At 48.5% G+C, this 27766-nt stretch overlaps 6 protein-coding genes across 6 annotated transcripts; 4 read left to right on the top strand and 2 right to left on the bottom strand.

Annotated features, from left to right (window-relative positions):
* Positions 1–20: 20 nt before the first annotated feature.
* On the bottom strand, positions 21–1400 carry Asppvi_008747 (methionyl-tRNA formyltransferase; the record flags this gene model as incomplete). Its single annotated transcript, XM_043304612.1, has 4 exons — positions 21–762; positions 825–952; positions 1004–1074; positions 1142–1400. The coding sequence occupies 4 exons, from the start codon at positions 1398–1400 to the stop codon at positions 21–23; spliced, it is 1200 nt and encodes a 399-aa protein (XP_043160547.1).
* Positions 1401–1620: 220 nt separating this feature from the next.
* Positions 1621–4194, top strand: Asppvi_008748 (uncharacterized protein; the record flags this gene model as incomplete). The annotated part of the gene is made up of 4 exons (XM_043304613.1): positions 1621–1865; positions 1918–2011; positions 2066–3403; positions 3463–4194. 4 exons carry the CDS (start codon positions 1621–1623, stop codon positions 4192–4194), a joined length of 2409 nt encoding a protein of 802 aa, XP_043160548.1.
* A 1519-nt stretch (positions 4195–5713) lies between these two features.
* On the bottom strand, positions 5714–6658 carry rho1 (Rho family GTPase RHO1; the record flags this gene model as incomplete). Its single annotated transcript, XM_043304614.1, has 5 exons — positions 5714–5866; positions 5924–6058; positions 6146–6343; positions 6466–6493; positions 6591–6658. The coding sequence occupies 5 exons, from the start codon at positions 6656–6658 to the stop codon at positions 5714–5716; spliced, it is 582 nt and encodes a 193-aa protein (XP_043160549.1).
* A 3642-nt stretch (positions 6659–10300) lies between these two features.
* Positions 10301–11425, top strand: Asppvi_008750 (mitochondrial 54S ribosomal protein uL24m; the record flags this gene model as incomplete). Its single annotated transcript, XM_043304615.1, has 2 exons — positions 10301–10717; positions 10778–11425. 2 exons carry the CDS (start codon positions 10301–10303, stop codon positions 11423–11425), a joined length of 1065 nt encoding a protein of 354 aa, XP_043160550.1.
* A 408-nt stretch (positions 11426–11833) lies between these two features.
* On the top strand, positions 11834–13431 carry rtt106 (putative negative regulator of DNA transposition (Rtt106); the record flags this gene model as incomplete). The annotated part of the gene is made up of 4 exons (XM_043304616.1): positions 11834–11951; positions 12052–12390; positions 12455–12811; positions 12866–13431. The coding sequence occupies 4 exons, from the start codon at positions 11834–11836 to the stop codon at positions 13429–13431; spliced, it is 1380 nt and encodes a 459-aa protein (XP_043160551.1).
* Positions 13432–16342: 2911 nt separating this feature from the next.
* Positions 16343–17895, top strand: Asppvi_008752 (casein kinase I; the record flags this gene model as incomplete). Its single annotated transcript, XM_043304617.1, has 5 exons — positions 16343–16471; positions 16532–16601; positions 16655–16803; positions 16858–17263; positions 17315–17895. 5 exons carry the CDS (start codon positions 16343–16345, stop codon positions 17893–17895), a joined length of 1335 nt encoding a protein of 444 aa, XP_043160552.1.
* Between the last annotated feature and the right edge of the window lie 9871 nt (positions 17896–27766).

The following is a 27766-nucleotide window of genomic DNA, read 5'->3' on the forward strand; positions in this document are numbered from 1 at the left end:
GATGCTCGTCCTTCTTTGGTTCATTGCAAAGGATTATGGAACGGAGTGAAGTCGGCAGCGCCAGAGTGAAAGGTTCGATCACTAAGCATCCGAGCTTTGAGCGCGGCGCGAACACCATCTGCATTCTGTTCTCCTTCGACCTTCATTTGATGAATCCGAATCAGTTTGCCATCTCTTGTGAACACGTACAGCCCCTTCCCTTGTTGGCGATCAATCGGGTTTGCGCTATCCACAAAAGGCAAACCGGGAACAAGAGAGAATGCCTCGCAGCCCTTTGGAGTTTCTACTTCCTCCATCTCGCTCAAGATCACTCTGCGCTGCTGGAACGAAGGATTCCCGGAAGCAGGATCGCTCCTCGCGAGGGTTTTGCTCCAGAGGGGACCGAGCACGCGATTCCGCCTGTTGATGTCCTTCCATGTCCAGTTGACCCAGTCTATGTGTCGATCCTCCGGCTTAATCTTCGCCGCATGAATTAATGGCCCATCGCTCTGTGATGCCCGCCAGCCTGCGTCTTCTATGGGAGGGACGAACAATCCTTCGCGAATACCATCCAAGAGGATCTCTGCTCCCTTAGGAGCAACGATTTTTAGAAGCTCCGGAACGGTGCATGTGTCAGGATGTGGTATCTCGAAACCGGGGGCTGGAGTCTGCTTAAGGATGACGCCATGATCGAAATGCTTGAGATGTAGGGTTTGAAGCGTAACGCCGGTTTTCGTTCTCCCTGCTAGAAGAGTATGGTGTAACGGGGCCGGCCCACGGAAACTAGGCATTCGCTCGTTAGATGAACCCTCTTGAGGAACTGCTTAGGACTTTGAGGAGCGTACTCGGGAAGCAAGGATGGATGAACGTTCAATCCACCGTACTTGGCGGCATTGAGGATTCGCGGAGGCACGAATAAGCCAAAGGATACAGCCACTATCAAATTGATGGGACCCCCGGGCAGTATTGGAGGCTAGCAGTGTCAGTACGCAAGTCTACCGTGTCGACGAGGACTATAGATTACCGCCCAGCCTTTGAATGTGTCTATCTCATGAATTGGAAGTGAAAGTTCTCTTGCGACCGCCTTAATAGGGACTATGGATCAGATAGAAAGAGTGAGCATAGTTCCAAGCACATTAATCCTTCAAAGTGGACAGAGTACCCTCCCGTATTTTCTTCAAACCCCTCCCTACTCTTTTTCCAGGTCTGCAAACAACATCAATCGACGATATTCGATCTGGTCGTTTCACATGTTCTTCTTGTAAAGCTTTCAAGGAAGCTATGCTGAACTCGTCAGCTCCGCAAAAGAGGATACGGAGAGGGTCGTATGTTTTCGTCGCAAGGAATCGATATCCAAAGCTGCGCTTTGAAAGAGCGCATCTATAGTCGCAGAGAGCTCCAGCTTTCATGAGATAAGCCATGGTCTGAACCTGCCCACGTCCTCGTGAGACGGGCTCTGTATTTGCTATTTGGCTGTCGCGGTTGTGGAGTGAAGCTCCGCGAAGCTTTCCCGATGCTCAGCCACGTGATGTCACCATATCAACATGCCCATCAGATCAACGCAGCTCGTCTTCCAACGACATAGTCGTGCTCAAGTGTGCCACATCTCTGTGATGAGCAGTGGCATGATCTGAACATGCGATGCCAGATAGCGACTTCACTTCAGTGGTTCCCGCACAGCTCTCATTCCTTGCGATATACAACCCCCTCCTCGGACCGACAGACGAAAGTATCGGTGATCAGGTTGTTTTCTATACCTCCAGAACAGAGCGATCACGACGAAATGAGCGATCAGCAGCAGATAACGGCGATGCAAAGTTTACTGAGGGGCAAAATGAGAGGTTGCGCCAGATAGGACTGGCGCAGGGAATGGTCAGCTTCGCCAGGTTCGAATCACAACGTTTGCAGAACCTGAATAAAGCTGAGATGGTACTCCAGGAATTTCTCCGAGGGTAAACCGGTCGATTATGTGGAGACAGAAAAATCGACCGTCATACTACATGAGTTGGAGGAAAATTGGTGGATACTAGCAGTAAGTAAGGCCTCGCGGGGCATTCTGAGTTGGTCGCTGACGATGTGATCACAGTCAATAGATCTCACTAGGCTTCCCACTGAATCAGCAAGTGGCGCTGCCTCCCAGCAAGATACAACCGGTGCTTCTCCTTTCTATTACTCCTCGAGAGAGATTTGTCCGCCGCAACTCTTGAAACAACAGCTACGCCGGGCTCACTCCATATTMCTCCTTCATCATGAGCGTACGCTTCAGCGTCTGTACGACCGCGTTGGAAGGTCCTCGTTTTGCATTTTTCTTGAGCGCTTTTGGAGCAAATTTGCATGGAGCTGGGACATTCTCCTGACTGGGAACCCCACCGTTGAATTATATAATGGCATAAAGCTTTCTGCTGGCGGCGAGCTTGGCATCGGAGTGGGCGAGGAAGAATGGGGAAGTGGGGAGAGAGAGGTTCTTGAGGACTATGTGCTCAGAACAGACGGCCTAGTGGATCTAGTCGTCTCCCGGTTCGGCGATCCTTCTTCCGTCGCGGAGAATTTAGCAACGACAAAGAGGTCTGAGGATCCTGCCGATGCAGGCGAAGATCAGGGAAGTTGGCTTGGTTCGGACGTCTACCCTCGTCCATCAGATGGTGTCATATTCTCCGGAGTCGGTAACATCTCGAGGTCTTCTCTGGTACAGGTCTCTCAATGGATGGAATGGATCTTTAGGTATGGGTACGATGCGTATGGGGTGGGCGAGAACCCGACGTCACCGCGACGGCGAAAACGCCGGGGGGGACATCGTGGTCGATCAGCTGCGAAAGCTCTCTCGGCTAGCCGTACCGACAAATCCCAATTGACGACGACAAAGCGCAGCTTTGCCCCAGGGATACCCTCTCCCCTTGTAGTAGGAACATCGAAAGCTGCACAGGAGGCCGGGCAAGGGACACCGCAAAGTAGCAGTGACAGCTCCCCATCCAGGGGCGACAAGGGCAGCGATTGGATAGGTCTTGGATCAGACACCCTGGTCAAATATCTCACATTCGGATACGGCTCGTCTTGGGGTTTTTCGTCCGGCACAACCAGCACACATCCCCGCGTTGAGGCACTGAAGCGGGAAGAGACTGGGTCGGACGCGAGGAAAAAGCACCAGTCTTCGGACTATGCCCAGGAAGCATCTGAAGAAAGCGCACCGAGGATTAGCAACGACACCAAACCCAAGGACCAGGCCAATGGAAAATTCATTATCGGTCTACGTGATGACTCTGACATTGTGGACCATCAATCCCCTGAAGACGCCGGGAATGACTCAACAGCCAACTTGACAGTGAAGATAACCCAGCGGTCTCTGTATGTCCAACGAGCTGGTCATTCAGGACAAAGCGCAGCAGGTGATCCAGAATCCGTTGAGCTGCGGGTAGTGGTTTATGCCGTACGTTCAGACCCGGTACCAGGCTTCTTCATTGAGATGTCTGCTAATATAACAAACAGAATCAACCTTTTATATACACCTTCCTTTTCGACCCTCAAGCGCCGTCCTTGAACGATGTTTCCCTCTACCAAAGCATTCATCACCAACTCGCTCCCCTCCAGAGGCCACTGAGCAACTCCACATCACCGGCAAATGCCGCAGAACGCATTTTCATGTCCGAGAATACGCTCGACTTCAACAAACGCTTTTCAACCAAGAGCCTACCGGTCTACGATCTCGTTTACGACCCCACAAATCTGACCATCCGCTCTTCTATTCCGAACATCCCGGACCTCGGATACTACTCTCTGGAGACATCGCCATGGTCCCGCGTCGAGAGTCTCAACATTCACCAGCGCCTCCTGAGCACATACGCCGAAACCAGGTTGCGTCCCCTCGAACTCGAGCGAACATGCAAGACAAGTCGCGGCTGGTGGATCGTTTGGGTACGAATCACTGACGCACAGCTCCCGGGCCATCAAGATGATCACGATTCAAGTGTTAGCCAAGGCGAAGGCTCTTCTCCCCCTCCCGCGCGGGAAGCATTCCTGGTCCGCAAAGCAAGCGACCACGTCTCGGCATCGGGGCATGCTCGCGGTGGCAGTGGGACACGATTCTTCAGAGATCTTGGGGGTGCCTCATCACCGGGACTGCAAGCCTCCCGCTCTGAGACGGGGCCGGGCAAACTTGTAGAGGGGCTGGGCCTTGATGCGAGACGATATATAGAGAATCTATTAAGTCTGAACAGATAATGTCATATACTCGGATTCAAGCACTTTTGTATCTGATTCCACATTTCATTTTTCAGTACTCACGCAAAGGCACTCAACATTAAGAAGAGAAAGTGCGGTAAACATACACGACAGTCTCGGATGATTGCGATTTGACAAGTGACAGAACGGATCTTTGTTAGTTCCAGTTAGACTACATAGGCCACCCCTTGGTCTACTCCATAGTACTTAGCAGAGTACTGGGCTCGCAACAGAGCATGACCATAGCCATGCATTCATCTATTTAAATCGACCTATTTAAATCAATGACTATTTGGTCTCCACTCGTTAGACTGGTACCAGCCCCATCGAAATTGCACATAATCTGCTTAGTGCTATAAGCTACCATCCTGTAAACTATTTTTTTCGCACCTGTAGCAGACTCTAGAAGGTCGACTTCAACATGACACTTATGGAGAATTCTATTATCTACTCCATGATCTGAATTTGTAGTGGAGTATTTGCTACTGAATGGGGTTACTCTGTGTGGATGCAGGCATGGGTTTGACTCGAGAGTATTCCTGCTTGCCAGAATCCTGAAACTGTACGGAGTAACAGTACAAAGTATATATGTGTTGACATATTGCCTAGTTCTCCTGGACACATTGCTTGAATATACGGTTGTGTGAAACTACCAGCAGTGTAAGATCGTAGTCACTCATCAATGCCTATCAGGGACTCAGGTTGCTAATACTCTACGTTGTCAATTGGAAGATATAAGCAGATACTATCGACGCAGAAAGCAGGCAGGACACAAGTAATACAAAAATGATAACAGCATTATTATTAGTTGAGAGTCTGAGCAGGTGACGCTATCGCAACCATCTGATGTTGAAATCACTCGGACATCCTGGGACTCATGGAGAATAGGACAAAGCCTAGATTGACTGAAGGGATGCGAGCGTCAACGATCAAAGACAGTTTCATGCATTCTCTTTAACCGAAAAAAAGAAAGTATGAGACCCTTGCTGGAAGTACCCGATGCGATAGGAATCGTCTATCATACCACGAGATTCCGACTCCCTTTCTTGATCAATTTCTCAGAGAGTATGTTGGCGGGACACACAGACAGAACGCCGTCCTCAAATTGCTCACTTCCGAACCATACGCCCTCACAGTCGTGAGCGGCCCTCGTTTTTCCGTTGCTTGCAAGAAACCAAGCAATATTTCGCTGCTACAGCAGCCGGGCAGCCCAGTAGACGCTAGAACTTGAAGCGAGAGAATAAGGAAAACCCACAAGGTTATGAAGACAACGCCTCCCTAAGAAAATAATAGAAAGTCTGCAAAAGAAGAAAGTCGACCAACTGCATAGCCAGATAATTCCCATGAAGCTCATGTGCCCGTAGTCGAACATTATCCACACTCGCACACAGGCACATTTGAACACGCCAACGGAGAGACCCCCTCTCAGCGAAAAGAAGCAACCAGATATTGGAGACGCTGATCTGTTGATAAAATCTCCGAATGAAACAGACCTTTTGTGGAGGAGACGAAAACTAGTTTACAAAATAGTGCACTTGCCCTTCTTCTTGTGGGTCTTGGTCAAGAGGGCTGCCCGGGTTGCAGCCTCGAAGACCTCACGAACACCCTCGTTGGTTCGTGCGGAGCATTCGAGATACTTGTAGGCTCCGATCTTCTTGCGAACTTCCTCACCCTAAACGAATATGTAAATAATTTATAGAGCAAGTTGATTTTCGTGCAGATCACATACCTGTTCAGGAGTGACTGGCTTCTGAGAGGTCTTGTGCAGCTCCTCAATGGTCTTGGGGTCGTGACGAAGGTCCTTCTTGCAACCGACGAGAATGATGGGGAGGCCTTGGCAGAAGTGAAGAACCTCGGAGATCCACTATGAACGCAGTCAGCTCTGTGCATGTGCGCATGAATTACTTCCCCTCTCTCAGTGAAATAAGGGGACGCCTGGGCCATTATTCACCTTCTCCTGGACGTTGTCAAGGGAATCGGGGGAATCGATGGCGAAGCAGATCAAGATGACGTGGGAGTCTGGGTATGAAAGAGGACGAAGACGGTCATAATCTTCCTGACCAGCAGTATCCCACAGGGCAAGTTCGACGTGCTTGCCATCAACCTCGACATCGGCGACGTAGTTCTCGAAAACAGTGGGGACGTAGACCTGAAAAATTGTAGAGTGTCAGATGATAGGAGTCATTCGAGTACTGAACGGTGAAGTGGACTCGAATCGAGCAGCAAGCATCGGTAGTACGATGATGGACGGCAAGGCTGGGGAAAGCTAACCTCAGGGAAGGTTCCCTTGGAGAAGACACTACCCAAAGAAAATCGGGATTAGCTCATGTAAGAGAAAAGCTCGGTGCTGCCGATGATCATGATCGCCATAGGCAGGGAGAGTATATGAAACTTACATCAGAAGACAAGTCTTACCACAGGCACCATCGCCAACGATGACAAGCTTGCGGCGGATTTCAGCCATCTTGAAAGGAGACAATGATCAGCGAATGATTTAGAAGATTTAACGATGGCAACGCAGAGACGATCGATGCGTTGATGGGTAGTAACAGCAAAGGAGGCAGGAGTACTGTTGTAGGTAGATAAGTGATGGAATAGGCGGAGGGTGGTCGAGAGTAGAGAAAGGGACAAGTCAGGCGCCCGAGAGCAAAAAGGGTTATCACATACAGTGCACGGGAGCAACAAGCGCAACGGCGCGGAACACTAAGAGATAGAGGTATTGAAAGGGGAAGAAGAGGAAGGAAAGACAGAAAGGGACTGCAAACTTTGAATTAACTTGAAGCTATAGATGGAGAGAATCCAAAAAAGACTGGGATGGAAAATGGATGGTGAATGGTCTTCGATGAGGAAGATAGTTGGTGGTGGTGGTGGTGTCAAGTTTCGATGCTAAAGGGAAAGAGGTTTATCGGCGTTAATAATGAGGTTAGGTTGGCTTAAGGACTCGCTCTCATTTCATTTGGGCGATGTTTCGTTTTTCCCCGGCTGGTCCTCTTTCATTATTAGGTATTATTAGTCCCGTTGTCCGCTCATGCTGCTGACTACTCCGTATTGATGGACAACAGAACAGGACCATGAAACGAGTTCGCAGAGAAATGGATGTAATTTTACCAGACCAATCCACCCGTGCACAAGTTACCTTACCTACTAAAGTACCTTAGCTATGTGGCTGAGCTAGGCGGTGTTTCTACTTTTCCTGATTGTGCATTTTATTTACAACCAGGAATTTTTTATGTGTATATTGTATTGTTTTCATACTCTGTATAGTCGTCATTCAGCCAAAATCTTTGATGATAAAGGACACTATATCAACATCCTTTCATTCGTCATCTCTGGTATAGAGATGCTCTGCTTGACTATGTTGCATAAGAATTACCTTCTCACATTCAGCTGCGTTAAACTGTTGTTGCCTTGTCTCCTTATTGAAGCCACCGTGGCTGAGACCCAGTTTTCTGCTCCACTTAGACAATACATACTAAGGTAGTACATAGCCATGAAGCTTGGATACTGTACTGACCTTGTGTCTCACTCTGTAGGAGTTTCTCAACGGAATACGGATTTCTCCACAGATAATAAATAATAGGTGGTTGAAATTATATCTTCCCTTATCTGGCTCAGACTTGTTCTCCAAAGTACAGAGTAGTAGTTACAACTTCCACATATATCATCAGTATTATTGCTTCATTGATTTATTTCATGGAGAAGATCCTGATGATGGACCTTGGTCGGGAGGATCCTAATTGGTTCTTTCTATGCCCACTCACTCGCCCGAGACCAAGAGCTCTTCGCCAGGTAGGGCATCAGCTCCTCTGAATACCTCACATGTCAGCCATGAATATAGATATTCTATGATGGTTAACTTGGGTAGAGTATGCCATAGGGGATTGTAATATCAGTCTCTTTGGCATGTTGTTTCCTGCTCCTCCAAAAGAAATAGTGAAACAAAACGCAGGAGTCCGTCTGGGATCAAGGACCATGCGTGTCCTTAATCTGTCACTGTGCAATGCCACAGTACCGGGAACACTCGTTCAGTTGACTTTTGTTGGTTATGCTTGACGGTGGCTTACCAGATGTTCCAGACCTTATGTTGCTGCCTTGAACCCGATGACTAGACGGGATCTACATTGGCTGAATTGAGGGTTCTGCAAATACGCAGACGCACAGAAACGTTTGCCTGGTCCTTATCCGTAGAGAGATATCCACGCCAAGCCCGGGTCTAGCAGGTTGTTGCATTAAAAGTCGAGGTGTTATTATTGTTCCTTTCCATCCTGATTGCCTGTCAGTTGCCATGGATGCTTGTTTCATCTGAACTAACAGGTTATTAGGTAGGAACCTTACCCGTATCTTACAACGTTCAGTACCAAGTGGTCAAAATAATACGTGGCGGTGCAGAATCGTCCGCCATAGCCCCTATCCATCCCATCCACACTAACGTCATCTATTGGAATTGGCTGCCCCTTTGGGTTTGCGTTCTCCTGATGAAAAGGAACTCCTTCGTCAGAGTCCCTCCCTGAGTTGACATACAATGTAGAGGGTAATCATCTCTCAATGGAATACACAGCCACAGACAAAAGAACGAGCAGAGGTGCTGCATCTCACATCTCTTTTCTCGAGTCCTGATAGGATGTGAGGATTAATGCTATTTTCGAAAAACAGCAGACGCTTGGTCCAAGAGACGATCCCTTCATGCTTTTCGATTTGTCGAGCCACATTTATCACTACATATGTGGTCATGCTTTGGTTTTGAGGTGAGAGCGCATTACACGTCAGAGCTCCAGAGTCCTCTGGTTCGTCAGAAGCCTCTCCAGGCCTTGCCTCATTATGCCAGAGGCATCTTGAGCATTTTCTGCCAATTGTAGAATGGAGTTGCTCCGCTGCAGGCTGTATTCCAATCATGGACATGAGGGTCCGTCCCTCCTGGAATAGACCAAGGTCGAATGCAACCTGACTTTCTAGAGTGCTTGGTTTCAAATTGGGGACCGTTCCATGTATCAAGACAGGGTGCTATCCATGCTGATTGATATACACTTAGCTTAGAGTAAAACATATCTACCACATAACCGCTTGAGCCTCATAGCTCCGGGAGAGGAACATCTCTGATTGGGGAGCATTTCCACTTGGGATGTAAGCACTTCGGTTCCATGTGATAAGCCATTGCAACCGGTCCATGGCGAACCGTTCGGCATGAACCTTGTTCCCTGCAAATTGGTAAAGTCATTGACTGTGAATCGAACTCAGTACATCAGGATTTTCACATGCCGCGTCGCCTCCGTGAGACTCCATTTTTGGTCATTTCACCTCTCCAACAATCCGCATATCTGGCAATGAGTGTGCGGGCCAAGTGGAACGCCGCATACTCGCACACTTGAGCTGGTTCGAGTCCTCCCTGGTCATAGACGAATCGCCCTGAATGATGGCACAATATGGTGTGATCGTGGGTGTAGGGCCCTGCATAGAGTGCGACTACAATCGAGCTAGCTTGGAGTGATGAGATGCTTTTGATATAGCGCTGTAGAATCTGCAGAAGGTACTATTATACCGGAAATGCTATCCTTCTACAGCGTCAAATTGCCGAGTGAACCTATACACTGTAGGATGACCGTCTGGCTGGTACTTCCGTGATGCTTTCTGAGCAAGCTGCTCTATCGGGAAGGTCGTGCAGTCGCGTTCAGTGATTTGATGGGAGTAGAAGGCAAAATGCAGCACTTATACCATAACATTTGGGGAATATCTAATTGACTAAATGCAAAAAATGGACTTCATTCATGACATATATTTCGTCGGTATCTTCGGTCGTAACGATAAAAGATCCAGATAACTAGCACAGAAGTTGTCATATCATGCGAAGGGTTTGACTGACTGGTGCAGAAGCGTCCAAATCTCAGAGCAACACTAGAATTCAGAGACTGCAGACGAAACCATCTGCTCACTATTAATGATAACGCGTTGTGAGGAAGTACAATATTCGACGCCTCCCATTGGTTCATAATATCTTCCAACTCATTTCCGGTCACGTGCACCAAGAAGCCGCAATTTTCCCTTCCCGAGTGATATTTCAGGAACTGTTGGTGATCCACAATTGTCCATTGCTAGGACAGCATCATTCAAGATGCAGAAAATCATCCGGAGGACAGCCCTAGCGAGGAATCAGGCTCAGCGAAAGGCGATTCGAGCGGCCAAGGCCGCCGAGCGCGAAGAATTCAAAGATGCATTKAGACAGCGTTTCGCCTTTAACCGCATAGAACTCGACAATGTCCGCGCCGAGAGAATACGACGCCGGGAAGACTGGTTGCGAGGGCCTCTCGCCCCAAAGCGTGATGCAGGCCTCGATGCACAGACTTTTGGTTCTCTGAGCCCACAGGCGATGAATCCTCCGACCATTCCTAAGCACTTGCGCAGGAAGTACATCAATATTGCTGCGGGTGACCGGGTGTGTATCATGAAGGGCAGAGACAAGGGCAAGATCGGCGAAGTCATTAAGGTGGACCCAAACAATGAGACTGTGATGGTCAAGGACCTCAATATGGTGAGCTTTTACGGTTGCATACAATCCACGGCTACCTACTAAGACCGGCGACTTCTGCAGGCCGATGTGCATTTCCCCGAGTGGTTGAACGAGCAGTACGGAAACAAGACCCCCTTCAACTCAGTAAACCTGCCGATCTCGCTTGATGACGTCCGGCTCGTGGTCGCGCTCGATGACCCGGAGACGGGCGTCACGCGGGACGTCCTGGTTGAGCACGTCTACGGAGGAGAGCCCATACTCGAGAGAGAATATGGCGCAGACACCCCAAAACACACCAGATATATTGCCGGCGAGGACATAGAGATTCCGTGGCCCCGCAGCGAACCCGCGACAATGAAGGATGAAGAATGGGACACACTCCGTATGGAAGTTGAGACGCCGACATGGATTCCTTCGTTGCACAACGCCCCGTTCCCTCCTAGCGTCCTTGACGAGCTCCGCAACCCATTCTCCAAGTACCGGACGAGGCACAACCCCGAATGGGTTGAATCGAAGAAGATGAAGGACCTCAAAAAGGAGTATCTTCAAAGCAGGTCTTTGTTGACGCCCAAGGGCGAACTCCTCGCCATGCTGCGGGCTAAGAAGGCCGAGAGTATGAGCTCCAGACGGGACGCCGACGGAAATTTCATCATGAACGACCGGACGGCTGGCTTCATTGCGAGTTTCATGCAACAGAATGCGGCGAAGAAAGCTGGGTCTTCTGCCTAGGTTCCATATGACGTTCTAATTGGGATACTGTATTCGACTGACCTTTCTTGGGATTCAACTGCGTGTATACAACTGTACTGTAGCATAGGACAATAAGACCAATTTGACAATAGAAACCATGTAATTTTGTCTGCTCAATGCGCCATGCCATCTGTTTATTGCGATGCAAATCAATGGCTATCTAATAGCTTATCAAACGAGTGACCATCGCATGGATACAATGGAGATAGAGGAGCGTCATCTCGAATGATTTGCCGCCAGGGAGGGCCCGTGGTCCTTTATCCCATCCCATCTATCCGCACTCCGATTTTGCCTCTCTCATCCTTTCTTCTAACACACAAAAGAGTTCAGCCCCGTCTTCGCTATTTCTTTCTGTTATTTGGGGCTGTAGCTTGTAATTATATCGTCATGTCTTTTGCCACAATTAACCGATCTGCTACGAAGACTCTCTTGGCCAGTATCCCTGCCATTGAAGATGCCTTCGCTGCTGAACCTTCTTTGAAGAAACGAGTTTATGATGCGATTGGTACGCACACTCTCACAATCCTGGATTTCTGTCAGGCATCTGCAGTTACGAGATGCTGCTGGGAAATACAAGCTAACATTAACATTTTTTTCCTTACCAGAGAATACCCCGCAACATGTCCCTCTTTTTGAGGATATCGCGAAATATACCTCCAGCCTGCTGGCCAGGCACGCGAACCCACCCAGCCAGCCCGTAGAGGCCGACGAAGGCCCTGCCGCAAAGAAACGGAAGCTCCAGAATGGCAATGTCGAAGGCAATACACAGTCCACAGGCGATGTTAAGGCGGAAGCGTCTTTACAATTTTACATGCAGGATGTTTCCTTTGCTATACCGCAACGGAAGAAGCTCACCCTCGAGGTAACTGCCGGGCGCGGTTCTCTGCGCGCGCGGAACCAATCATCAAAGGAAGTGGAATTTGGTGTTCCATTGGATAGAATACGTAAGTTTTGGACGTGTTGTGCTTGGTCGCTAGAGAACGCTGACGTTGTCCGTACGTTTGATAGGACATGTTTTGTGCCTTCCTGTGCCCGAAAAATCTCAACGGCAATTCAACTTCTGTATCATCCCGCAATACAGCGATGGCATAAACCCGCCTCCGGAAGGCGAACAAGTTTTCGAGTCCATGGTATGGACTGTCTCCGATGGACCGGCTAAGGCTGCATTCTCCGGGAATGGGCAGCAGGTTGGGACTGGTGATGGAGAGACAGCTGAGGCCTTGGTCCGACGGATATTGAATGAGAATTTATCGCATACAAAGGTCGTCCGCCCGGATGAGAGGCAGTTTGTGAGTGCTATGCCAGAGGCGCATCGGAAGGGGGAGAAGGCATATCATGTCAAAGCCTTCCGTGGTAGCAAAGAAGGTATGTGATCTTCTAATTCTGACTCTTCGTCAGTGAGCTAATTCATATCTTCAGGCTATCTTTTCTTCCTCTCTACGGGTATTTTCTTCGGTTTTAAGAAGCCATTGGTCTTCTTTGCCTTTGAGAACATTGAGTCGATCTCATACACTTCAGTCCTCCAGCGCACTTTTAACCTCAACATCGCGGTGCGGCCCCACAATGGCGATGAAAACGAGACGCAGGAATTTGAGCTGTCCATGATTGATCAGGCTGACTATGCTGGTATTGATGCATATATCAAGAAACACGGTCTACAAGATGCGAGTCTGGCAGAAGCGCGACGTGCTAAGCGCTACAATATCAATGTAGTCAAGACAGAAGACGACGTTGCTGGCACAGCGGACGACAATGCTGCAGAGGAAAGCGAATTACAAAAGGCTCAGCGCGAGCTCGAAGATCAGGAAGATGAGGACGAAGAAGACTATGATCCCGGGAGTGACGGCGAGAGCGATGGTAGTGGCTCGAGCAGCGAAGAAGGCGAGGACGGGGATGAAGAAGGCGACGAAGACGAGGAAGGGCAAGACCTTGTTGCGGCGGAGCTTGGAAGTGAAGCGGAGGACGTAGCCGAGGACGAACTGTGATCTTGGTCTCGAATCTGTGGCACTAACCTTCGTGCACTAGGTTCAAACAAGATCATTGTCATGTTTGGCTGGCCCTTTTGCGTCCCTGCTATTGATATAGAAAGCATCCGAGGCTTTCCCCTTGTTCTTTACTAAATCAAATCTTCTACAGTAAGCTTAATCACGAGCCGCGTAGATAGATCGAGTCCGGTTCTTGTGGAACATGAATAACCGATGCGCAACAGTTCTAAAAACATTATGCATGACCAATGCCTACCCTGGCTTGCGCAGGTAACCATCATCCAGTAAGATGCTGGTATGAATCCAACTCCGCGTTTCACGTCAACATGGTCTGATAAACCGGAATGGCCCACAGGGAAAGGGACAAGAACAGGGATGAAGTTCTTATGGCATCATATAGTGGGCCAGTGGGACGTGGCAGATCCTGCTCATTTTTGTCCCGTTGATAGTGCCATACTCAATTATCTTTTTTCCTGCCAATCCCTCGTCTATTCTGTACTTAGCAGGATTCTGTGAACCACTCAGTCGGTTTTGTTTGGCGCTCTCCCGTTCAACCATCATTTAGGAAATTTGAGATCTAGCCGAAGCCATTCCTAGAAACGCTTCTAGATCAATAAGGAGTTTACGGGTATCTGATCGTTTGTATCAGTCAGTATTATGGAGGTAAACTGAGTTGAAAAAATACACTGATGTGACGCCCTACAAGTCAGAATAGTGCTTAGGTACCTTAACCTCCCTGGTCAGGTACGGAACGGTATCAGGGGCTATCATGTCCTGAAGCGTCTCCGCCACAGCATTGCAAACTCAAGCTGCTGTTGTCGCCACAAGAAACAACAGTCGAGTCGTAAAGTCCAATCGCTGGCGCTTATCAAAGGCTCTTGAACCGGTATACATTTTTACTGGTAAAGTCCAGGGAAGCTGAGGACAGGATCGAATTATAAACAGATCTTACAAATAGCCGTGCCTAATGAACCTGCCAGGTCTGAGCCGGGTTATGTATGTACCATACCGAAGACACTGACGAACCTAAATACCATGTGACATTCCGCCGTACAAGAAAGTAGGTAGTCTGCAGGGATTTACCTGATAGTGTCAATGCTGAAAAATGATAGTAACCGCAGTAACAAAAGGTCCTGATTAGATCAAATTCTAAATCGACTCCCTTACACAATTCTGCGACTTATCAAAGTTAAGATGGATTGTTTCCTTTTATGTACTTGATCGGATGACTGGATTCCACTGAACTTTAGTACTCATGGACTCCGTACTCAGACACTAGGTAGATAGAATGGATATCTAGTCGACAAGCTCAGAGCTCCATCTCTCTGTTGAGCTAGTCTCATTCCTTACTGGCTCATCACTAGCAGACTTGAGACTGGCGCCAGCATAACCCACTCCAGCTTTTCCATTGTTAAACGTTATGAGCGCTAGATAGATAAATGGTGAGACCCTGAGCCAAAGCGGCCCCGAGTCCAATACATTGGATAAAGTACGTGTGGGAAAATGATTACCGCTTTTTCCAATCCTTAGCTATCCCTAGTGAAGTTTGACCATCGCCCCCTTCCTCACTGAGCGATAATAATATGGCCACTTTGTCGCCCCTTATCTACAGGGGATTGAGGGTCTCAGACTGAATACTGGAGTACTTAGCCAGGAGGTGTCGTAACGTGATTCATTGAGTAATGTATGGGGTAGAGACAGTGTGAATTACTCTGCGAATGTATCCATTCCAAACCTTGACAAAGGTTCACAAAGATCTTCCAACTTGGCTACAACCATTGAAAATTACTGTTCCGTGGCTGTACAATACTGCCCGGTACATCGGGGGCGGTACCGGAAGGTACTAAGGTAGGTAAGGTAGGTACCTTAGGCACTCAAGAAGCCTAACTCGACCAGCGACAAGACGCTCAAGGTTTCCTTCGCTCAGCTAAAATCATCCAACCAGATCCCCTTTCCTCGCCTGAAAGTCCAAGATATTGTCTTTACTCACTCACTGTCGGATCGTAAGGTATCTAGTTGGTATTATTGGCAGTGAGCACCAACTCTGGCTCTCCCTGCTCTCCGCCTCATAATTTCCATTTCCTTTCCCTTTCCCTCCCCCGTAGGTACGTACCTAGTCTAAATCCTGTCCTGCAGTTCTGACTGGTGTACGCTGCGTGGGCCCCCGGTTCTAACCACTCATCGTCCTCCATCTTTCTCCGTTTCCTCTTCTCTTTTTGTCCAACTCCCCAACTTCCTCTCTCCTTCTCCTTCGCCTGCTTGAGTCTCCCCTCTCTCTTCCAGCTCTCCAATCTTCCTATCAACCGCTGCACAGTGCGGCTTATCGTGCTGACACGCAGTTGGTTTGTTGGTCCCTGGGAGTTGCCTTTTCTTGTTTCCTTTTTTTTTTCCTTTTCCCACGTCTTCCCATTTTCCGCGGTGTTCGCCCGACCGCAATCATTGCCAGTGTGCAGCCCCGAGTCTCAGTCCGCGGAGCCACCTTCTCGACCTCTCGTCGCCCTGTACACAAATCCTGAACAAATTCGACGATTGCCTTTCGCCAGGTCATCAGTACCACCGTTGCAATCGTCTCTAGCGGCCCTAGAGTTCTTGTCATTTTTCCGCCTTGCCTTTATTCTCAAGATCGATTTAGCTGCCCGTCGAACTCGTTCATGAATGGTCCGGCTTGGTGAAGGAACTATACCTGTGCTTATTTTTACGTGGCTCGACGATCCACTGTGAGTAGTCTAGCAAGTTTTGGATTCAGGTTATCTGCTTCGATGTCACTTTAAGTCGCCATATCCTGGTCGTTTCAGTTGCTGATGGCTCAATTGAATGCAGTTCGTCCTCCACGTGCTATAATATCGAAGGGGTTGTCCACAGTCGTCACTTTGAAGTCGATTTAACCTGATATCGAAACAAGGTTGCGAACATGGCATCTTCCTCATCCAACGTTGTTGGAGTCCATTATAGAGTGGGGAAGAAGATTGGTGAAGGATCTTTTGGTGTTATTTTCGAGGGTACAAACCTCTTGAATAACCAGCAGGTGGCTATCAAGTTTGTATGTTTTACTCGGAATCGAGTCCGAATCTAATGACTCCTGATGGTCTAACTGTCACAGGAACCACGCAAGAGCGATGCTCCTCAACTGCGTGATGAGTACCGGACATACAAGATCTTGGTCGGATGCCGTAAGTTCACAAAACAATACAAAGGCTGGCCGATAAATCTGACTCGACTACAGCCGGCATTCCCAACGTCTACTACTTTGGCCAGGAAGGGCTGCACAACATCTTGGTCATTGATCTTCTTGGTCCTAGTCTTGAAGACCTCTTCGACCATTGCAATCGTCGGTTCACTGTTAAGACCGTAGTGATGGTCGCCAAGCAGATGGTGCGTGCTGTGTTCTTTTTACTCCTGAGTGCTCGATACTAACCGCATTTTCAGCTTTCGCGTGTCCAAACAATCCACGAGAAGAATCTGATCTATCGCGATATCAAACCGGACAACTTCCTCATCGGACGACCGGGAACCAAGGCTGCCAATGTGATTCACGTCGTCGACTTTGGCATGGCCAAGCAATACAGAGATCCCAAGACCAAGCAGCACATCCCCTATCGTGAACGGAAATCGCTGTCCGGTACAGCACGTTACATGAGTATCAACACCCATCTGGGACGGGAACAATCACGACGGGATGATTTGGAAGCTCTGGGCCACGTCTTCCTTTACTTCTTACGAGGTGGCCTTCCCTGGCAGGGACTGAAGGCAGCTACCAACAAACAAAAGTACGAGAAGATCGGAGAAAAGAAGCAAACAACTGCCATCAAAGATCTCTGCGAAGGATACCCAGGTATGTTGTCGAGCAAGGCGTGCGTTGGACGGAACTGACTTTGTCATGCAGAGGAATTCAACAAGTACCTTACCTACGTCCGCAACCTTGGTTTCGAAGACACTCCCGACTACGACTACCTGAGGGACTTGCTCACCCAAGCTCTTAAGAACGCTGGCGAAGTGGAGGATGGAGAGTATGACTGGATGAAACTGAACGGCGGCAGGGGTTGGGAATACAAGGCGTATTCGTCCCAGCAGCACCTGCAGCACAATCTTCCTAATTCGTCCGCCCGCGAGCTCCATGCACAGCAGCTTCGCGGCAGCCAGAGGCCTGGCGTTACTGCAGACCGTTTAAACGCCGCGCAGCCCCCGCCCCCATCTCCAGCGAAACCCGGAGCTGGGAAGACGCGCGACCGGCCAAGCGCCTCCGGCGGAATGCCGCCGAAACGTCAGAGCGGGGGTCTGGAAGCGACAACACCGACGGCATCGACCCAGGCGCAGTTCCAGAACTCGAACGCGAATCTGTCCGGTCGCATAGGAAGTCCAGCGAATCCCACGAAGAACAGCCAACAAGGCCAGGGCACTCAGGGCAATGACCCGCAGCCTACTTTCGTCCAAAAATTGATGAAAGTGCTGTGCTGCGGTAGGTGATGAATCTGTCAAGTTCCCAAGTGTCATGCCTCCGTGCTTCCAGGTTGACACAAGGTTCACCGACGGTGTCTGTGTAATTCTATATCACGCTGTGGTCATGTTGATCATTCAACGCTCTTTTCTCTTTGTTCGAAATTTTTGGTGGGCTTGAAAGGCAGCATGCTCTTGCGATTCCTATTTTTCTGCCAGGGGTTATTACCCTCCTGGTTCGGATCTAGCCGGCTATACAGGCACCACTCGCAGATGAGAGTGCACCATGGCTCGGGGGGTTCCATGCTCTTTTCACCCTTTCTCTTCTGTCATCAATGGGTCTTGGTTCTGGGTCACAGTCCCGCCCTGTCTACGCTCGCTATAACTTCTTCTGATGACACCTTGTACTCGAGCTTGGAGCTTGACCCGCCCGCTGAAGGAGGAGCTCTTCGCGCCCTCCTTACCGAATACTCCGTCATCCTCACAAACATCATACTCATCATTCATTTCATGGTGCTACGGCTCGGAACGGCGAACTTTGAGAATTTGTCTTTGCCCTTGCATGTGTGTTTTTTCGTCCAGCTTTTCCATTGCGCATTTCTGGCGTCAGCCATTTAATATTAGATCTCTATTTCCGTCTCGTTTGCTGCCGCAGTTTATTTGATCACTACCCTGATTCTCGCCGCGTTGCTCCTCGCCTCATCGCACACCACCTCCTTCCGTCTCTATGCGGCTTGCCGTGGCTGTCCTTCGCTGGTAATTCTAATGGCCGAGGAAGAAGCGGCGTTTGTGCATTTGATGGAAGAGTCCCCCCCGCCTGGATCGGGCAATCACTCTGTTTTCACGCGAAGCTTAGCATATAAATGTTTGAATATGTCCAACGTGGGATGCACCATTGGTCATGGTGTTCATCCTTTCAAAAGCGGCCTGTGGCTGTCTGTTGTCGTCTCGTTCCTCGCTCCTGAGCGTCTGTCTGCAGGGAGTCCCCCGGTGTGATTTTGTGCTTGGTGCATGCTCTGTTATTCTTCCTGTTCCCTCACGCAATCATGCTCTGTGCTATTTGTCTTCCCTTCTCTTTGCTCCTTTTCGTTTCGCGAGTCAATATGATTCGCCAGGGAAGGAACGAACCGTCACAGAGGGAACATGTTTGATATATGCTTCTGTCCTATAATACCGCGTTTGAATTTAATCTTTGTGCCTGTATTCAAGTTTGAGCAGCGGGTTGGTTCTGTGAAGATAGCGTCTATGTGTTTCTTCCTGCAGTGCTTTTCAAATCGTGTCACACATTTACACATGCAACAGCTGGCTACCAAGAGCTGGCGTAGAGAGGATCAAGCAATCATTACCTAGTCGTCAGCCAGCATTGTACTCCCGCAATACCAATAACAACCAGTAGTCTGATCGACTTGCAAAGTATGCTTCGCTACGTCTCGACAGGCTGTATCCTCGTAAGGAACATGGCGTTTTATAGTCTGAGCCATTAAGTGTGATGGGTTCTCTTTAAAGAGAATCAACTCTGGGATCCCAGGCTATGAACCAATAGAGGTAACTCTAGACAATCGAAAGGACAATGCAAGAATCACACCCGAAAGACTATGCACGCTCAATGCATGCTCAACAGAGTTCCTCGATGTACTGTTTGCTCACTAGCACATACGTACCACATCCCTCCACCAGAAGAGGAAATCATATCCAGATTGGAATAGATCATCAACAGTAGGATGGCCAGGTTGGCCTTTTACCAGTTGATGAACTCGACTGGCTAAGGGAAACTTTGTCCCGACGTCAGAGCAAGAATCGGACGATCCTATGGCAAGGATTCTGTGGTCTGATGTGTCTCTTCAGCAGCGCGCACTTATATACCACGTAAAGCAGCTCGTAGCCACTCCAGTACCCTCCACCAATACACCAACGAGAGATCCCCGACGACTAAATGATGGAGTGCAGCGATCGACAGAGGCAATCCCCGGCTTAGGCGTGACGAATGACGATTGGTGAATTCCCTACAGAGGATCTAGCCCGTTATTGATGGTGGTGAGGGGGTATTCTGCAAGTCCAGCAACACTGATGGCTCACATGCAGAGTCGGGACTCCGGAATTGCAGGGATTGGATTCGCCAGGTCCCTAGTCTCTAAGAGCAGCACTACTAGTGATAGGGTGGTAAGTGCTAAATCGACAGGGTTGTGGTGTATTAATTCCGAGGTGGGTAGGAGTGCAGGCTTGCGTAGTCCTTCTGTCAAGCGAKAGGAAACTAGTCTAATGGACTGCAGCAATGTTGAACCCCCTCCCCTTGCACTTGCTTCTTATCTACATACAGTGAGTGGTGTCTGGCCTCTAGGACTGCGACTGGCTTCACGCTAGGATGCTGTCATTGTGCATGGTAACGCGCGAGCGTCTGAGATAGATGAGTCCATAACATCGCCGAGGTCATTTCAGTTGCAGGGCTAGTGACTAGTTAGGTTAATCTCCTCGGTAAGAGTGAGGATCGTCCGATTGAGGGTGTTGATACTGAGAGGAGTTAGTACACAATATGTGTGCCACACAATATGTATGTTGGTGTAGCCAAGACTCCACCAGCCTGCTGTGGTGCCAGACGCTGCTCATACAGGAAGGTACTCTGTGGATCGAAGCATGAGTGACATTCGGTAGATCGAACCTGTCTCATGTTGGGATCGAGTTCGATCAACCAGTTGAAGATCGAGTCGGCATTCAGGCTGGTCAGAGCCCTGAAAACGGTTAGGACAGGATATTGATGGAATCGTCGAGACGCGGTGAAGCGAATCGCTTGATTTCCCACCGCACAATCGATCGAAGCTGGAAAGCTGTAAAATAAGATCGGACTCGAAAATATGACGTCGTCCGACCGAAGCCCGACATTATCCACACCATATGCCAGATGGGGTGTAGGTGCGTACGTACTGCACTCCCAATTTCAAAGTTTGCACTTTATCTCGAAGGATATAACCATATTTCGATCTCTCGGTGGAGAGCATATGAAGTCATTGCCGTGGGGATCGTCCCGTCCTCTTCAGTGTGGATTTAATTTCCTTGTTTCTGAGGGTGCGACAATCCCCACTGAGACATTCTAGAACGGATCAACAGATGGATGAGAGATGTTGATCCCGGGTAGACCTGGCCGTGAACAGTCTGTTAGCAATGATCAACTGTCATGACAGGATCAATTCAAATTTCCGTGTCGAAGCTGAGACAGGGGAAGACGCAGACTGGCCAGCCTGATGAGGCATCCCTTTAGTCAAGATCAGACCATCATCAACAGTAGCGAGCCGATCATGAAATCCGCACGGCTTGATGATCCGAAGAGGCTAGAAGCATGAAGCAATTCAGCAGAGACGGAATCGGTTCGCGTGATTCAGAATCACCCGATTCACGCGCTACCGGTTCCCTCCTCTTCTAGAGCTCGCATTGCTGCATTGCTGCATTGCCAACAAACGGAAGAATTGTGGATCTTGAACCCAGTATCCAGTATCCACACCAAGTTCGTAACGTGCAGAGGGAAAATTTCTAGACTACTCCGTATATTCCCATTGACGGTCCTTCTCTTGACCGGTTGACCCCGAACTGTCAAGCGTGGAATCGCCTCGACAACCTTGCTGGGCATCCAAGCATCCAGGCCGCAAAGACGTTCCACTCAAGGACTCGATAGGCGAGAGTCGAGGGTCAAAGCAGAGGCCAAGGTCCCCCATTGTTGGGCCGGTGCGCATTAGGTCACGGAGCACTGCAGATTACATTTAGTCTGATGATCCAGGAACAGGTCTGAGTCGACCTACCTGCTCGACTCGCTCGGCTTGTCGGGCTCTGCTGTTCTGTTTAGTGTTTGGTCTTTCGCGGCTCGCACAGTCTGATGCTTGTTGGACGGAGGTTGCTATCGACGGTGTCAACGTGGCGTTGCCCCCACGACACGTGGATAGACGCATCTCGTGAGAGAAGACTGCCATACTCCGTACATTGAGCATACAGTAGCTGGCAAACTTCTGCATATCTCTTATCATTGGATGGAGGGAAACCTCCAATGTCAGGAGATCAGACGTGTCTGACTCAAAACGCCTACCAGTAAGCCCTTGATACTTTGATTTCATATGATCTATCATCAGGATAGCTCAGATCTATCGAGGAGCCTGCGGTAAGCTCCGATTTTCTCGCCTGTATTTACTGGCCAGTTTCTACGGAAAGTTTGTTCCAAAGAGCCCACGGTCAATGCATTATTCTAGAAGCAATCGATTTCAGTAATTGCTCCGGGTGTCTCGGAAATCATGCATGAGATCACCATCATCCGTGTTTTTCGTCTAGTCGTTCTACGCTTAAGCAGAGATATATTGATGTAGCATTATTATCAACTAGTCTATAGTTGAATGGTCAATATCAAGTGGCAACAACGGGTGCACTGACACGCCCAAGAGTGCCTGGATGCATTGGAAGCTCAACAAAGAAGAGTTTTCCAGACCAGTGGCGATAGTGTCGCTAAGAAGATGGTTTAGTGTAACCCACGTCCCCATATGTTTCGGAGAAGACGTAGGTAGTCCCTCGTATCTACTCCGTTCGTGTCTGTTTATCTTTTGCTATTCATGGTCCGAATTCGGATGACCGAGACTTGTTGTGGAGCCGCTGGTCGAAGATCTTGATCTGATGAGTCAAAACTAAAAGATCGGTGTTGATATCTACGAGAGGTACAGTACAATGTAAACAAATCTCCCCAAAATCATGGTAGCGCTAGTACATAGTTCGTAGTTAATACCATTGGTAAAGCCCAAGGGCGATGATCGTCCTGATTTCTATCTATGTACTTCGCAGAGGAATTGTGCATAGATAGCCATCGGGAAAAATAGGAATGGCTACACCGGTGATGATAGTGCAGTAATATGGCCATGGGGCATCAATTCTCCTGACATTGGTACGTGGCAAATCGAACAAACGGAGGATTTGGTTGACGTTGGATAGTATGTTCGGAGAAATGCGAAAGGATGCTACCCACTAAAAGTGTAACTCTGTTCTCCGTACATTATTGACTAACTATTGGCGATGTGGCTTCTTGTACTCGCAGGTGGCAGCTTCCATAATTGTTCTAGAAGGCCAAGATTTCGTTACTTTTTCTCGCTGGCTTGGCAAGTATGGCTGAACGTGGCTGTTCAACTGTTGTCCGTTCAAGCCTTTGAGGAGAGTTAAATATCGATTATTGATAGCCCATTTTTAAGGGAGCAATGGAATGATATCTTGACTCTTTTGGCTGGAATAATACAACATTCTCGCCTCATGCTTTCTCTTGCGGTACTTCGTATCATATGACATATATCTAAGACACTTGGGCTCAATGATCGTCTTGCATCATTTGCAAGCCATTGTGTGATGATTCTTATTATAAGTGATTTGATTTGCAATATCAAGATTTGGGCTGTGAGATTGTATAATGTTGTAATTGGTCTTACACTACTACTTGAAGTTGTGGCACAGTGACACAATGCATTACCGAATATGATGCAATTCATATCACTCCTGTCGTACACGGCATTACCAACCCTCAATCAATAAACTCTAGCCTAGCAAGGGATGGTAGATCTCGTTCATCACATCCAGTCGAAAAACCTGCGGTGTAACTACGACAGGAATGCTAGAATGCTTGTTTGATAGATTAAAATTCTGGATGACGGGGTAGCGGCAATACTTTTCCACAACGACGCAAGTACGACATTGTTGTGATTGGGGAGGAGCCAGAGTAGAGGGGTATGAATTCTAAATGGCATAGCGCTCGCATACCTAGCAGCAAAGAGACGAACTGTACGGAATACCATAAGCGCTAGATCGAGACTGGGCCCTTAGGAAATACTTAAGTTAGACACTAGGCTAGACATAGATTAGAGAATGTTTACAGAGTCTGGAGTGCAGACCAAAACTCCATGCTCTCACTCTTTGGCAACGCGTAGTCTTGGCTTGACTCGCTCCAACAATTGGTCTCGCGACATCCGTCCCAAATCAACATGAAACCAGACCACTTGCCTAAAAAAGTAACCAGATGAAGGCTAGAGCCGTCAAAGTCGGCGTCAACCGAGCAGTCAACCCACGGACAAGTCCTGCTTAGCGCCGTATTTCCGGGTCAGATGCCCGACTCCTTCGAACCAATCAGCGCATCCTGAAGATTAAATCAACGAATTAATGACGAACAAGCTCGGAACCACTGATGCTAATAATGGTCTAAAGTCTCCAGGCAGCCAAACAAAGGCCAAGGATCGACCTCGTGATTTAAACGCCCCGCACACCTGGGGGGGCTTCGTACCTTGGAGGCTTGGCTGGGACATGGCCCCATGAAATGATGAAGCCCAGCCAAGGCCCCACAAAGGCCCCACACACGTTGTTAGGCAGGCGGACTGCCTACTGCAGACTGAGGACTGCGGTTACCCTCGCCGTTGCTGTCATTAGTCTCCAGAATGGGTGTGGCGCTTTGCATTGCGGACTTGCGGGCCACTACCGTCAAGGACAAGATTAAGGCGATAACCCAGCGAAATCCCCTAGTCCCTCTCAACGACAGTCAAGGGGAGTTGATTAGCCACGCGCTGGTGATCGTTATGTGCACACACACAGACACGCAAGCCACCCCTCTTTTGTTAGCGTCCACTGGCTAGTAGCCACATTGACGACTATAGACAGCCCCATGCTCACAAGGTGGCATTCCCACATTCTGATTTGTAGGCATGTCCGGAGTAACCTAGTCCCATTACTAGCGGCATTATTCCTCAGCGAGATTCTTTGGCTGTTCCCTTGACGTTCTGGAAACATTCCTCCCTTCCTTCGACTGTTGACAAGAGGTGTCAGAATGGAAGGTAGGGATAACACATTTCTCGAATGGATCTCAACCACGCAGTGACACGCACACACGCGACTACTTGATTGCGCTGCAGCTGCAGATCGCAGACCCTTGCAGATACGGAGTATCTACGGAGCACTAGTCGACGAAGGAATTAAGCAGTCTGGGGTGATAGTACGACTACACCCGCTTGAGAAATGGTCTCGCACTGGGCGTTATAGTTACAATAATAAGCGAGCACAGAAGCAACATCAGAGTATCAGACAGTGACTTATCTGAAACTATGCACATATTGAGCTTCTTATATAACTCGTCTTATATGCAGCCATGTTGACTCGCGCAAATCAACAGGCGACATCTATCAAACCATCACTGATGATCATGAGCTTAGGAAGCTCTCTTCTTGCACAGGACCCACTAGACTTTCACAGGTTAGGTTATGTGCTCCCTACTTGTTTCCCTACAATCCTATCAGCACTTGGTGGCCTTAAGCAAAGAGTGAGCGCTGAGCACTGAGCACTGGGGTCGTTTTCAATCGACCAATCCAGCAACGCACTAGCAAAGTATGTGGTGTCACTCCCTCGTACTATCCCTTGCTTCTCGCAGCACAGCCTTCTTGGCAACCTGTAGATCTGACTACTTTTGCCAATCAAACGTCTGCGTGGGAAACACACTGTTTGTCAACTTTTTGTGCCTTCTTCCGGTTAGGTTGGTTGGGTTGTTGGTAAGCAGATCCTTAGTATTATTGTGAGTGCGATCGTACTCTTGAGAAGTCGAGCTATTTGATCAGTGGATATGCCAACATGTGCTCCATATGACTATTATAGAGCCGTTGAACTGGAATGCGTGATTTCTGATCTTCGGTAGTCACGACCAGCCCAGGCGATCCCAATTAGATGGATCAGATTCCTCGACTTCTGGCCTCGTGTGGCATGGTATCGAACCGTCAACAAAGAAATGGCAGATCACCGACGTTATTCAGGTACCTGAGTACCACAACAATGACGAAAATGTGCGTTCCATATCCTTGGATCTAGCGGTCATCAAGTCGGGATGCGAGAACTTGGCGGCCACCTATGGAGAGCTTCGCATCAGGTGCTCTCTTCTTGAGAGTTTTCGCAAAAGTATACCGGAGCTGTTGATCCAACGCTTTATATCACCTATTAATATTCAGTATAATCTTATAGCCCCTGGTCCTTAATTATAATCTTATGAGAGGAGCAGAACTCCAGTGAAATACGGACACTTCTCAGTAGTACCAACCAGATCTCACTGGATTTACTGTGATACCTTAAGCTTCAGGTCCCTCTACCTTGCTGTAATGTAGGACGTTTACTTAGTAGATAGTCAGAGCTACATCATTACTCCTGCAACATTTTGTCATCTGTGAAACTCAGACTAGGATAAATCCCTGGATATATCCCTCAAGATTGTCTCCCTTGCTGCTGAAGACTGGGGTACCGTTTCAACGTAGCAGATAGATAATCCATTGCGGAAGGTTGCATGGGATCTGCGGCCAGCACCTATGGAACGAGGAATCTGGCCATCTCCCATTCGTTTACAATAGACGCGACTCTATTATTTGGCTCGATTTGATGTGATACTGCTCCTTCTCCTGTCTTCCTCGCCTCCCTTTCATCATTCCTACCTGCTCCTTCCTGTTCCTGTTGCGGTCGGTTACAATTTCCAAACCCATCAATTTATGGATGATGAAGGCCATTTTCTACGGGATCCAATTCCACTCGTTCGGAGTAGTACAGTACAGCAAGAGGGCACGAGACAGATAGATAGGCAGAGAAGCGCAGAGAGACTCTGGACGGACAGGCGCCGGTCTCCACTCCTACCATATCTGTTCTAGTTTTCACTCCACCAAAAAACTCTCTTCCTTTTCTTTTTATTATTCCAGAATTTCAAATCGCCTGGTGCCCAAGTCTCAGCCACTCAGCGCTTAGGTACTGTGCGGTACTGGGCCCACTTGGCCTAGTCTGTCTGCCCTATTGGAATCTTCTCCTTTTTCTTGTCTGGCATGGGTTGTGAGTTGGATGAAAGACCCACCCTCCATCTCCTGACCAGTGGCGAGCACGATTCAATCGCACACTTCCCCACCCAAAGGCTTCCAGATTCTTTTCAGGTTACGAGCACATTTTCCCTTCTTGTCCTTTATCTGGTCGGCCTGTAGCCCTAGGGAGGAGACATGACGTGATCCTCACTCCTCTTATTCGACATTTATTCTGTCTCTTCTCTGCGCTTTCCATTGCAGGCAGTACCTTAGTAATTCTATTCTTAATGAGATGATTTTGGTATGTAGAAGAAGGGCACACCACTCCCAGTCGTTCCTCCCTCTTCATCCATTTGGTCTCTTCTGTTCTGTGCCTGTCTTTGCAGCCATAATTTCTCGTACCAACGTGCGAACAGAGGACCGCTCTCGCATCATTGTCCGATCATCACTCTCCCCGTCGCCTTGTGTTCCTAGTGGCTCCTCTTATCCGCCGAGGTCGGCTCGATAACCAACAAAGTACATACTCCAGAGTAGATACTAATAGTAGATAGAGCACGGGGGCGCCCTTCCCTGCTACGATCGACCGGGAAGTATCGTCATTTCCCAAATTGATTGTGGTGCAAAAGAAGCGCTTCCTTGGGTCGAATTGTTGAATCTGTGATTTGATTCGATTGTCGGTTAGTCTGGAACTCAGGACCACCGAATTCTCACGCCTAAGCCTAAGGTGTGTGTCTATTATTTCATTCCTTTTTTCCTTTCGGCCTTTCCTTTTTTTTCTTTTTTTTTTTTTTTTTTTTTTTTTTTTTTTTTTTTTTTTTTTTTTTTTTTTTTTTTTTTTTTTTTTTTTTTTTTTTTTTTTTTTTTTTTTTTCCGCCCTTTTCCTTTTTTCCCTTGGAAAAAGTAATTTCCCTTTTCCATTTTCCTTCCTCCTTCCTCCTTGGCTGTGCCGTTCCTGTGGACCCAACCGCCCCCCGGCTGCTCGACGCTTCCGTGCAGGGTTTGGAAATCTGAAGGGTCTGTTCTGATCATCGATTGTGAATCCTCTCTCCACTTTGAGTTCCCTCTCTAAGGCTCACTCTCGGTCTCGC

This window comes from Aspergillus pseudoviridinutans, assembly GCF_018340605.1.
Source record: "Aspergillus pseudoviridinutans IFM 55266 DNA, scaffold_6, whole genome shotgun sequence".
In the NCBI taxonomy this organism is placed as follows: domain Eukaryota; kingdom Fungi; phylum Ascomycota; class Eurotiomycetes; order Eurotiales; family Aspergillaceae; genus Aspergillus; species Aspergillus pseudoviridinutans.